The 13,087-nt window shown below is 28.2% G+C and overlaps 1 protein-coding gene across 2 annotated transcripts in view; it reads left to right on the forward strand.

Moving 5' to 3' along the window:
• The window catches only part of LOC142323574 (scavenger receptor class B member 1-like), a 223,831-nt gene extending 218,780 nt beyond the window's left edge, over nucleotides 1-5,051 (forward strand). For both annotated transcript variants that reach the window (XM_075363392.1, XM_075363391.1), the window contains exon 8: nucleotides 195-5,051. In XM_075363392.1, the coding sequence (XP_075219507.1) occupies nucleotides 195-560 (366 nt within the window). In that variant the 3' untranslated portion in view covers nucleotides 561-5,051. The remainder of the gene's footprint in view (nucleotides 1-194) is intronic.
• The last annotated feature ends 8,036 nt before the right edge of the window (nucleotides 5,052-13,087 follow it).

Genomic DNA, 13,087 nt, shown 5'->3' on the forward strand with positions numbered 1-13,087 from the left:
GGCTGTGAGTACCACACACTAAATTTTAAGGAAAACACCAAAATAATAACATTTATCTTGGTTTACTTCTCATACATTTAGTATGTCTCCAAATTTTAAAACAAAAAATTTGCAAAAGAATATCTTCAGTTATAAAAAGTCTTAAATTATATATTAAATTTATGTTATAATATACAAGTAAATTCTTTTTCCAGGGTATGGATGGACTCCTGCCGAATGCAATGACAAAATTTTTCATATACCTGAATGTAGCTCCAATAAGTGTAACAATACTGATTTATCTTTGTTTAATTGGAGGAGTTGCATGTATCATTGTAAGCATTGCAATCACATTCTGTGTACCACGTGATTTTAAACTGAGAGATCCATCAACTGTTTGGAGAGACCAAGCCCTCCAAAAAGAGGTATTTTCTCCTCAGAAGATAAAAGCAAAAGAAGGTAACAGCTCAAATAATAGCAACAATTCAAAGGAAATGGAAGTCTATTATTGTTCACTTTTATCACCTACTGAGAAAGTTGAAGAATTAGAAGAGCTAGAAAAATTAAGAGTGGTCGTCTAAATTTAATTTTTATTAATTCAAAAAGAAATTTTATTATTTTAATTTTTTTTATGGTAATAATTACTTTCACCATAAACGACATGAGCAATGTTATATTGCAGAAAATTCATGTGTATATTATGTAAAATTAGTTCAAATAATTGCACAGTTAAATAATAGCGCAGTATTTATAATATACTGAAAAACAAAATAATTTTGTTTCAGATATGAATTGATAAGTTATGTACAAATATAAATGAATAATTATTATAGTACCTATATACCATTAAGGTATTGTGTCTGAATTAGTGTGATATTACTTTTTAACTACATAAAACTGAATAAAATTTTATAAAAAAGTATAAATTAGTCAATTATGAATAAATATTATAACACCAGCTGTATGTAAATTTTTAAGTAATTTCAAGGCAAATTTACATAGAATTATATACAAAAAAAAAAATGTAATACATAGTGACAAAATTTTAATTTCAATAGTTTCATGGTTTAAAAAGTAATTAGAGGTTAATTAGTGATAAAATTATTTTTTTAATTTATTATTTTTTTTGTTATTTATTTATTTTCATAATTCTATCTCTTGAAAAATCCTATAAATTTATTGCTAAATAAAATGCATATTATTTTAAATAATAAAATCTGATGGCACGTATTAAGAAAAAGAATTTAATTAGTGAGAAAATTATGTTTTTTAATCTAAACTGAAATTAATATTGAAGTACCAAATTTAATATATATATATAAATATATTTCTATTTTCTATAACTTCAAATTATACAATAATATTAATCAGAAGAATAGTAAAGAGCTCTAGTGCACCATTCTGGCAAAACATTTTTTGAGAAGCTTAAACCCTTTTCCTTTTCAGTTTTTGTGACTATGAATGATAATGTAAAATGGTAAAGTGAATGACCCTCAAAGACAATAATGGTGCGCTTGAATAATAATACATTATTAATACATTTCTGTATCGAACCATGTTTTTTTTTTTTTTGAGGGCGAAAAAAATTGACGCGTTATCATCGCCCAGATTTTTTTTTTTATAAAGAAATAAAAGAAACTAAGACGACTATTCTAAAAGATAAATAAAACTTACAACTAATATCACAGAAAAAATCTAAAATAAAACCAAAAGTAAATAGAATTTAACAAAGTCCGAGAATTTTTTTTTTTAAACAGTAACCAACTAACATTAAGAAATAAATAAATAAATAGTTTACTATTCATCAAACAATGTAATTTTCATTATTATATATTTTTAAATCAACAAAGAAGTAAAAATTAATGGGAATACTTTAAACAAATTATAGTAAAACCTCTGTTAATCACAAGAAAGGAGTAAACCCAATTTCAGATCAGGAAAATATGTATAATAAATGGATAATTTTAGTTACAAGGAAGAAAAATGAAAAGATTAACTTTTAGAACTTTGAATAATAGTTTGTTTTTTAATATATTCATATTCTGTAGTAAAAATATAAAGTAAAAAAATGACATAAAATATCAATACCGTAAATTTTGTAATAAAAAGTATTTCTCTTCATATCTTTTTTTTTAAAAAAAACTTACAATATTCCATTTTTTAATATTTGTTTCTACTACAGCATTATATTTAACCCCATCACAGAGCTTTGGTTACCAAACCACAGAACAGATAAGGTTAGGTTAAGTTTGGTTTGGTTAGTCTGAAAGCTGGATAAACAGATTTGGTTAAAGAAGGTTTTATTATATAACTAAACACAGCATTATGAAAATTTTCATATACTATTTGGGAAAACTGTTTTGCTTATATGCATATAAAAAATATTATAATAATCAATTTATTATAAAATTTTAATGAAGTTTGTTAACAAATTAATTCTCTAGATCCTCTTTTTATTTTATATATAACAAAAAACAATTTTTCATAATATATTTTCTATCAGCACCAAATCAGAAATTGACTGATCATAGGATATTGGTGATGGACTCACAATTTGTCAAAGTTAACATTTTTTGAAAGTGATTAAATAATGAAAAAATAAGATATCGTTACAGTTTTGTCTAATGCTGATCTAATCTAACCCATTTTCTTCTTTACAAATCTTCTAAAACATTTCATTCTCCTTAGCAGTATTATTTTTACTGAGGAAACAGTTTAATCTCTTTAATTTCAATTGTAGCATCATTCTTGACTCTATTAAATTAACTCTTTCAACACATTTACATCTCCTTTACCTTTTGTCTGTATGACAAATTATTCTGTTTTACTTATTTCACTCCAAATTAAAATCTGTAAAACAGCACTATCATACCATTAATTAATCGGTAAGATTAAATACTCTTAAAATCTCATTTCATAGATTAGAGACAAAAAAATTTATTTTAAAGTTCATCACATAAAAAATGAAAAACTTGGTAGAAAATTAATTCCATTTTATTTATCTTTTTCCTTTTATAAATACCAAAATTCCAAATACAGTCATTATTAAAATTAACTCAATTTAGTTTTCTTTTATATAAAGGATTTCCATTATCGATCAAAGACTGAAACTGGGTCAATAATTTATAGAGGTCATGTTTAAAATAAATCTTCGGCCCTATGATATAGTGGTTAACATTACCTACTACTATAATAGGACATAAATTTAAATTCCCACAGTAAATGTAAATTTTGAAAAAATTAATTTGATCCAAAAAAAAGTGTAGATTACAGAATAAAAAGACCCAATTTGGGTCTTATTCAAGTTAAATGAATAAATGGTTATGTGATATAAAAAAGTGGCAAATGCATTAAAAGTCAATAGGATTCCCTGCTGTAATTTATGTTTGCTTCATTTTTTGAATCGCTATTATCATTCTTTCCTTCATTATACAAAATTTTTTATTAAAATTATAATGCTCCTCCTTATATTTTTGTTTTACTATCCCTGTAAGTTTACATCCTTAGCTGGATTTCTATTTCTTCAGTATTTATAATCGCTTCATATTATATTAAATAAGATTGGAACAGTTATCATATATTTGGAAAAACTTTCATCAGATTTCATGAACAAGAGATGATTAATTTCAGAAGCCAACACAGAATTAATAAAACTAATAATCTCTTTTTCAATAAAACATGATTTTATGGTTTAAATTATTAATTTTAGTTATGTTATTTAGTATGTAGTGCATTTATATAGTAAAGAAAACGTATTGTATTGTTTACACTAGAACTAGTTTAAATATAAAACTATTTTTTATGGTAATAAGAAAAGAATTTATTTGTATATCTACATTATTACTAATAGTTTTAATTATCATCATCATCATCATCATCATCATTATTATTATTATTATTATTGTCATCACTTAGTAAAATACTATGCATAATTATATTTAAAAAGTCTCTAGATTGTAAATATATGTATATAAAAATGTGATAATTAGTTTTAAGTAAATTTATAAGTACTTTTTTTAGAGGTTAATTTAGAAGATGGATATACTAATTTTTATCTAAATAACACGTATCTGACCGAAAGTGTCAAAAGAAAACAAATAGAACACTAAAATTAGGTTATTTTTTTACCTAGAAAAATAAAACATCAGTATCAGCAGTTTATTTGCTTTAGGGTAACATTAGACCCCTTCTATTCACTACACTGAGTATTGTCTTTATCATTAGCCACATGCACTCAGGTCTCATTTTTATTAGTAACTTTGGTAAAATGTGCACCCACTTACTGCAAGCAATAATTGTAATGAATTTACATTCTTATATGCGATTATATAAATAAATCAAATTTTTACATCATTAGAACTCAGTAAAATGAAAAAAATATGGTGTATTTAAAAAAGATAAACAATAATAAAAATGAATTTGTTATCTTCTATTTAAATTATTCAGTTAATCGGCTAATTATAATTCATTATCATAATGGTGCTATATATATATATATATTGTAAATTACTCTGGTAAAGCACGTATTCAATGTTTGTCCTTATTCAATCCAGGCATTTTAGGCTGACCTTTTATCAGTTGGATAATCTTGATTTATAAATTTTCCTTGAATTATTCGTAATACAAACTAATAACAGGTATTTCATTTCTAGATTGGTGTCATTTCATAAATGATAAGGTTTCATTGATATTAAATAAATTTTATTTCTAGGTTATAGTAACCAGAATTTCGGTTAATAAAAAACAACAAAAAAACGTTTAAAAATAAGAAAAATATAGTTTTTGTTGTTTTTTACTTCTTAGCTTCATTTTAGATTAGTACTGCTCACAGTTTTCACAATCATCAATTAATAAAACATTTAGATTTAATGTTTATACTTTTTTTTTTCTTAGGGGGTGATTTGTGCATGTATGTGCATTAAAAAATGCATGTTGAGACATTTAATAATCATAATCATTTTTTGTGATTATATTATTAAAATATAACAAAAATTATGTATTAAACCAACAATTTAATGAATATTATTCCTTTTTTGTAATAAGTGTTATTTAATAAATTACATTAGTAAATACGTTGTCTTTTATTTTAATAAAAGTTTGTTTTATTTGTCTCAAGAATTTTTACTCAACTTTCAATGACAAAAAATGTCAAATTCACTAGAGCTTGTGTACCTAGAATGAGGAATAAAAAAAGAAATTAAATTATATTTTGCTAAAGAAAGAAAGTTTAAATTTTGATGTCCATGATGTATCATGTTTAAAATACATTGAACATTCTTAAATAAACCACAATGCATTTATTTTAAAGCAAGTTAAAAAACCTTAACCAAATCTGAATTAACTTTCACTCTAAATCAAACTTCTTTAGAGCCTGCTGCTGGGAGCATTGATCATTATAATGTGGATGTGGCAATGACAGTTGAATTAGGTTTTGGACTCATTGTTTATGATATGCTCAACCTTATATTTTACTAACTGGCCCATCTAGCCAGAACCTGAACCCTCAGAGCTCAGGTCAGCCCAGGCAATTCCTGGAGCCAACTCAGGGCTCCTCGAGGCTTCCCGGAGCAAGGGACCTTCATGATCTGTTAGATCAATAATGTACCTGATGCATGCAAAAATTAGCCTTCAACCTACTAACAAATACTCCATTTGAATTTTGAAAATCGGACAACTGTTTGCAGAGATATTATAAAAGCACCCCATTATACCTCCCAAAACAGAGCCCCAGGCGCACCTCATTTGTTATCATTTGATGGTGATGATTGGTGTAGCCTCCCACGAGGTGCTCGTATACCGTACCACTCTAGCTTCACACGCAGTCCCCATGGGAAGCTAATTATTGTTAACCAGAATTTTTTTAAATTTATTTAATGTAAATTTAATTCTATTATTTCTGTAATATTATTCAATTGATTGATTTGAAAGTTCAATCCCAGCTCACATAGTGATAGGGACTCACAGTTCATTAATTCAATTCATTAAAATTTGTGCTTCAACTACATATTTTTTTTATTTTCAAGATGAAATATATCTAAGATCCTTCACAGTTATGCCAAGAAACATGGGTAAAAATGTGGTTGCAGTTAATGGAGTAGTTTTTTGTTCATCACGAACAAACAAAAACCCTCTTCCTCTTTATGTAATAGTATTAGTATAGTTTTAAATTGTATTTGCCCATTTACAATACGGCTTTTTAAAGTTTCTGTGTGTTGTATATTTTGAATCCTCAAGAATGTCTAGTCATTATCCTTTACTGTTTATTTTCCCACAAACATACACTTCAACATGAAAATCTACACATAAAAAATTACAAAAATTAGATGTAGAAATTCAAAATATCCAAAAACAGTATTCAAAATTAATAAACATAATTTAAATCACATACATAATTCAAACATATAATCAATGAATACACTTCAAAACGGGATTCAAACAAAACTCAAGCTTCCAGTGTAAGTTGGAACTGAAACTTACTGACTCAATTTAAAGTGAATTAACGTAAAGTTTTTATCATTTTTATCTTAAAAAAAAGACAGTATGGTCAAGTTAGAAAATATTCTGTAAAAAAGCTACCAACAAAAATATTCTTTCAAATATACAGAAACCCAACTATGATAGACACTCATTCACAAAAACAAAAACTTACATAAACTAAATTTATTTAGATCCAAAGACTAATCACAAAAATCTTAAAATGCAAGTTACAAAAGTATTACAATGATTAAATTTGGTTTATTTTTTCTATCTAAAAACGTTTATGAATTTATACAGTCTGTTTCTTTCTTTTGGTTTATTTTCAAATTAAATTTGTACGCTTAATAATATTGTGAAAATCTTTTTCAGATGATAATCTTATTGTAGTAGTACCATGATTTTAGTAAAATATAAAGCAGAAGAAATGAACCATTTACATAATATTTTCAAAATATTTTGAAATAAAAGGCTTAACGTTTAATTTAAAAGCACAGATATCAAACAGAAAATAATCTGATTATCTCACAAACAAGCTATCTTGTAACATACTGAATTACAAATTTAAAGATAAATATGGCCTAATTCCCTACATGGCAGCAGTGATTTAACTTGTTAAAACTAGCAATGTGATATAAAAAAAAAAAATCATTTGATAAACAGTCCTAAACCGTAATGGACATGGTTGTGGATTTGATATTATAATCTCCAATTGTTTTAAATTTCTGTCTTGGAAAACTGAAGACATGTGAAACAATGAAGCAACATTTACTAAGGTATCAAATTAATTTTTAATTTGTTAAATAAAATATTTCTGTAATAAAATAAATTACAGTACACCATATTTAATAAAATATTACATTTTCATATGCTTTACATGTAATGCAACACAGTGTCTCAGAAAAATTAGACACATACACAAAAAGAAAAACAAGAAAAATTATGTAGTAAAAAATATGAAATAAACTGGAAGAAATATTTCTTAAACTATGCAAATACATTAACACGATTTTATGACATTAAAAAGTTTCCTTAAAAATGTCAAAGTACAAATATTCTTTTGAAATTTTTAATGACCTTTTTTCTTTACTAAGGAGACTTTACCAATTACTTTATTATTAAGGAACATTTTTCCACTTTAAAATTGAATATGTTTATTATTTCAGTTATTCAGGCTAATATAAATGTAATTTATACTGCTCAAGAATAGTTAATTCTTAATTTTATATCATGTTTTCATGCCTTAATAATAATGAAACTGAGTGGTGGAAATGTGTAAAAAAAAATTATGAAACAGAAGCAGTCTGAAACGAGTAAAATTTGTTACTGTATCTGTGGGTAATACTTAAGACCTGCCTTGGTCATTCTTTTAATGTATTAATTTCTTATTTTTCCCCCTTCTTGTCATCTATCTCAACATGTATTAACAGTAGAAAGAGCCAAAACGGTATTAAAAAATACATGTTAGTACTTCTAAAACTCTATTAATAATTTATCACCAAACTCTATTAATAATTTATCACCAATGTTTATTTTTTTCATTAATGTGCAACTGATGTGAGACACATGTGAGGTGATGTTACGTGATACGTGATGATGTTAACATGCTACGTTTTAAGCAATCAACATCAAAGGAAAAACATACTGATATAAAACATACTAATGTTAAATCAAAATCTAAAACCAAAAGCAAATTAAAAATTGCATTAGCAATAATATGCAACTATGTTTTGGCCTAATCCTGTCAGACACATCATTAAAGTGAATAATATCATTTACTTATTGGCTTGTCCTATATTGATTACAAGCAATGTAAAGAATGCAGTTACTCAAATGAATGGAATATAGTGTTTTGTAGCTTACACTAATATATCCGTCTTTATAATGATTGTGAAACAGTTGAAGATTAATCAGCACAGTCAATGTTATCTTCTCTGACCGTAATAATTTCCACTACACAGCCAGCCTTTATATTGAACAAAGTGAAAGTGTCACTTATACGGCACCACCTGCACTGTGTTGGGTTAAGTTAACTGATGTGGAACTGGATCCTGTCAGTGAGCAAGACATCATTTTTAGGTGTGACTTGTTTGGAACAAGAGTCTGCCTAAATGACATTCATGGTGTCTACTTATAGCAAAATTGTTGCCATATTAACAATGTCAAACTAAATACTTGCCAAGGATTTTTATCCTATGAAACATACAGTAATTTAATACAGAGGATGAGAAAAAAATTCACCTCTGGAACAATGCATCACTTTTGCTTTCTCCACACTAACATGATGAAAATATAATTTACTTATTTGTAAATACTGTCTTATTTGGTTTTACTGTGATAAATGAATTACTATAAAAGTATTTCATTATTTATTACAAACTTATTGTTTCTTTACATTATCCCTAAATAATAGCGCTATATTTAATATTATTTAAAGGTTTGGTACAATTTTTAATAAAATAGTGAATAACAAATTAATAAGCAAGTTTTGCAATTGTATTGAAAAATAATACAAGTAAAGCAGGCCAAGAAATTAGAAACTTCTTTTTATTTTGTTTGTGATTTCAAAGCATTCAGTAATAAAAACATTTTGCCAGTGTGGAGAATGTTTCCTAAAAATGTTGATAACATAAATTTTTAAGATAATGACAAAAGGAGGTGACAGCTTTAGAAAACAATTATTACTTGGCTTTCTAGCTACTGTAACTAGAAACACTGCTAACATCATATAACAAGTACCTGAGCTGTAATTAGTTAATTTTTTATAACAATAAATTCTCAATCTACCAAAACAATAATATTAACCAGTGCTTAGTCTTTTTCCTTAACGTTAAGTGCTTTTGCAGAGATTTCTGCTTCATCAGGACTAATAAAAATATAAATGCTGGATTAGAAACAGATTTTTTAAATAAAGGGAGGTATGTTTACCATCTAAATCACAGATAACTGATATTTTATAATAGCATATAGTCTAAAGTACTCGCACATGACAAATAGTGAATTATTGGTATCAATAATCACTTCATACAAACAAACAAAAATCATACATAAATGAAAGCGATGAATCCTTTTTAAATATATAACGATTAAAAACTAATTTATTGACGCCGATATAAAAATAAATTACTTAACGACAGCTAATTCCAAAACTACTGGTAACGACTGTGAAAAATTATACTTACTACAAAACCATTAACGTGCCAAATCTGCGTTTACAAACACAAATACAATTCTTTATTTTTAATTACTTATTAAAAAAAAAAAAACAACTTGCTAGCTTTTTAGAGAGATTAAGTTGTTAGTAAAAATGCATTAACGGTACGAGAATTATTTTTAGGTTAGTAAACATTTTCTAACAAATGAAACATACATATATAATCAAATATATATTATGATAATATTGAGCAATTATAATTAATTAAACGTAAATATTAGAAACGAAATCTTTACTGAAATGCGAAAGAAAAGCTTCGAGAAAATATTTCCATTTCTTACAAAAAAAATGTACGTTGGAAAAACATTACGGCAGGTGATCGATCGACGGTGATGACGTTTACAATAACCAATCGGACCGCTTTTCTCGTACTTTCTACATTGTTCTGGACGACATATTGGCTATAGTGAATAAAAATAAGTAAAACCTTTTACTTGTTTTTAAGTAATCACTGAAGAAAACGATAATTAAAAATAAGTATTTACTGATAGTGTTGACTGTGCTTGCCTTTCGCCAGTACTTACTTGCAACTCCAGTATTCACTTATAATTACCAGTGGATACTTGCGGTGTTCAGTACTTGAAATTGTGAGAATATAACAGAATACTTATCGATATTTTTCGTATTTACTTGCTCATATTTCAGGTTGGTCCTGTGATGACTTAAAACTCTTTTTTATGCAGATATGGCAGCTTTTATGAAAATGCGTGAGTGTAAAGCGCACAAAAAGCGACGAGAAACTAGTCCCAAGTAAATACAAACAGTTACTTCGCTTTAAAAGACGATCTGTAGCGGATTTAGTGCAGACATTTTTAGATGAAAGTAATGAAACAAGTGATGGTGCTTTGAGATCGGATTTAAAGATGGAAATATTCTTGCGATATCTCAGTGATCCTGGCTATCAGTCAGGTATTGCTGAAGACTTCGGGGATAACAGGACAACTGTTGAGAAAACGTTTAATTACCTCCTAAATAAAGTTAATGAACGGGCTGCGGAGTGGATTCATTTTGCTGAAACTATGGAAGAAGTTAATGAAGCGCAAGAAAAGTGGTTATCGCGCTTTAAAATTCCTACTGTTATAGGCGCTTTGGATTGCACTCACGTACAAATTACAAAACCATCGAAATTAGGAGATTCCTATATAAATACGAAAGTTTATGCAAGCATTAATGTTATGCAAGCATTAACAGGCAACCTGCGACGGTTCAGAAAGATTCACAAATGCCTGGAAGTACGCATGACAGTAGGATATGGAAAAAAAGCTCAGTCCGTAAAGTTCTATCTGCCCATATGGGATCAGTGTGTCTTGGCTGACAGTGGGTATGGGATTTCGCCGTGGGTGCTCACACTATTCATTTCCCCAACAAGTAGAGAAGAAAAAGTATATATGAGTGATGATTACAAAGAACAAGTTATAATAGAAAGAATGTTCGGTCAGTTAAAAAAAAAGATTCCGTAGACTTGGAAATCTTGTGCGAATTAAGTTAGAAAATGTTCCCAAAATTGTTGTTACTTGTGTAGTGCTTCATAATTTCGGGAAGCATTTAAATGGTAATTATGAAACGGAATTTATAGAAAATGAATTTACAGAGGAAGCACTAGATTACGAAGAAGAAGATAGGGAAATAACTCTGCGACGGAGAGGGCAAGAAAAACGAAAAGAAATTGCTGACATATTCGCACATGCAGCTGATAATTAAAATGTAAAGATAACTGATGTAAACATAAACCTTATTTTATTCCTTAAATCCCTACCCCCTAAAAAAGAAAAAAATAACAATAATAAATAAACGATTACAATTAAAATAAAAAAACAAAAACAAAAAAAAACATTATATACCAATTCATAATTTTGGTGGTGAACAAATGCACACATACAAAATCAAGTTGTGGTTACAACTGGATTTTGGCACTTGCAAAATCCCGGGTGGGTTAGGTCAATCGTTAGAAACTACGCGTGACCTTACCTTACCTTACAACTTTGAATGTGCACGCTACCTTTGAGTGCGGTTTGCAAGCACATAATTTTTTGACTGTGCTCTAACAAATGCTCAGCCCCTAAGGTCACACACATTCATTTTTTAACATGTTTTTGTTTATTTTTTATATATTTATTTTATTTATAATTTTAAAAGGAAAGAGTAGGGAAGGTATACAAAAGTTTTATTAGTGTATTTATTTACTGAAAAATTACAAACTTCATTCGGCCGATAAACTGTAGAATAAGATTGACAGAGTTCCTGTTCTACTGATGGCTCTTGCTTTTTCTCCGACTCGTTCAAAAATGTCATTATACGTTCTTCTCTTTTCATCTGCAGTTCGATCAACTTAAGTTGTTTTAGAAGCACCATCCTCTGCAGCTCTGGCGTAGTTAACTTAAAACTTTCTTGAGTCTCGGAGCCTTGAGTTTTTCTCTTTCTGATATTTTTTGGAGAGTCCTGTCCAGAAGTGGAAGAATCGTTGCTACTTGATCCAGCAGAGACATCAAAGTCTACGTCTTTTGATGTACCAACACATACATCATCAGGAACTTTAAGGGTTAGTGGGTTATCTTGGAACTTCATCATTTCAATAAATTCATTTTCCCAGTCACGCAAACTGATTTTTCTGTTGCCTGTAGCAGTTTTATCAGTCTTTTTTTTCAGGCCTGTTTTTATATTATTAACAATTTTCTTAAGTTTGTCTGTAGTTGCTTTTTGTACAGTTTTTCCTCGTATTCTAATAATATTAAAAAATTCCATGCTTTTTCTTTAGCTGATACTATTTTCGGCGTCATTGATCTGCTTAAAATCACTCTATTTTTTAAGAAGACTAACTAAACATTTTCTACTGTGTTAATTTTTTATTCTAGAAATAGGCTCCTCAAACTGAGTTTCATCGTCATCACGCTCAAAAATTTCACACTGCACGCTTCCATGGCTAGATGTTACACATGAAACGCTAGCAAGATCCGTACCCGTATGAATGTTTAACAATTGTTTAAAATATAAAAAATTGTAGCGGGCATGATTCAACTTGTTCGATAACGAATACGTGCGTACGATGATGTCATTCTATCAATGTTTACTTTTTCTTTTTCCTGTTTAGCCTCCGGTAACTACCATTTAGATAATTCTTCAGAGGATGACATGTATGAGTGTAAATGAAGTGTAGTTTCTCAGTTCGTGTAACATTCTCAGTTCGACCATTCCTGAGATGTGTGGTTAATTGAAACCCAACCACCAAAGAACACCGGTATCCACGATCTAGTATTCAAGTCCGTGTAAAAATAGCTGGCTTTACTAGGACTTGAACGCAGGAACTCTCGACTTCCAAATCAGCTGATTTGGGAAGACGCGTTCACCACTAGACCAACCAGGTGGGTTATCAGTGCTTACTTATGTTGCAACAAGTAATTACTGATTAGTACTCACTTAATC

The sequence above is a fragment of the Lycorma delicatula genome, chromosome 4, assembly GCF_047948215.1.
Source record: "Lycorma delicatula isolate Av1 chromosome 4, ASM4794821v1, whole genome shotgun sequence".
In the NCBI taxonomy this organism is placed as follows: Eukaryota; Metazoa; Arthropoda; class Insecta; order Hemiptera; family Fulgoridae; genus Lycorma; species Lycorma delicatula.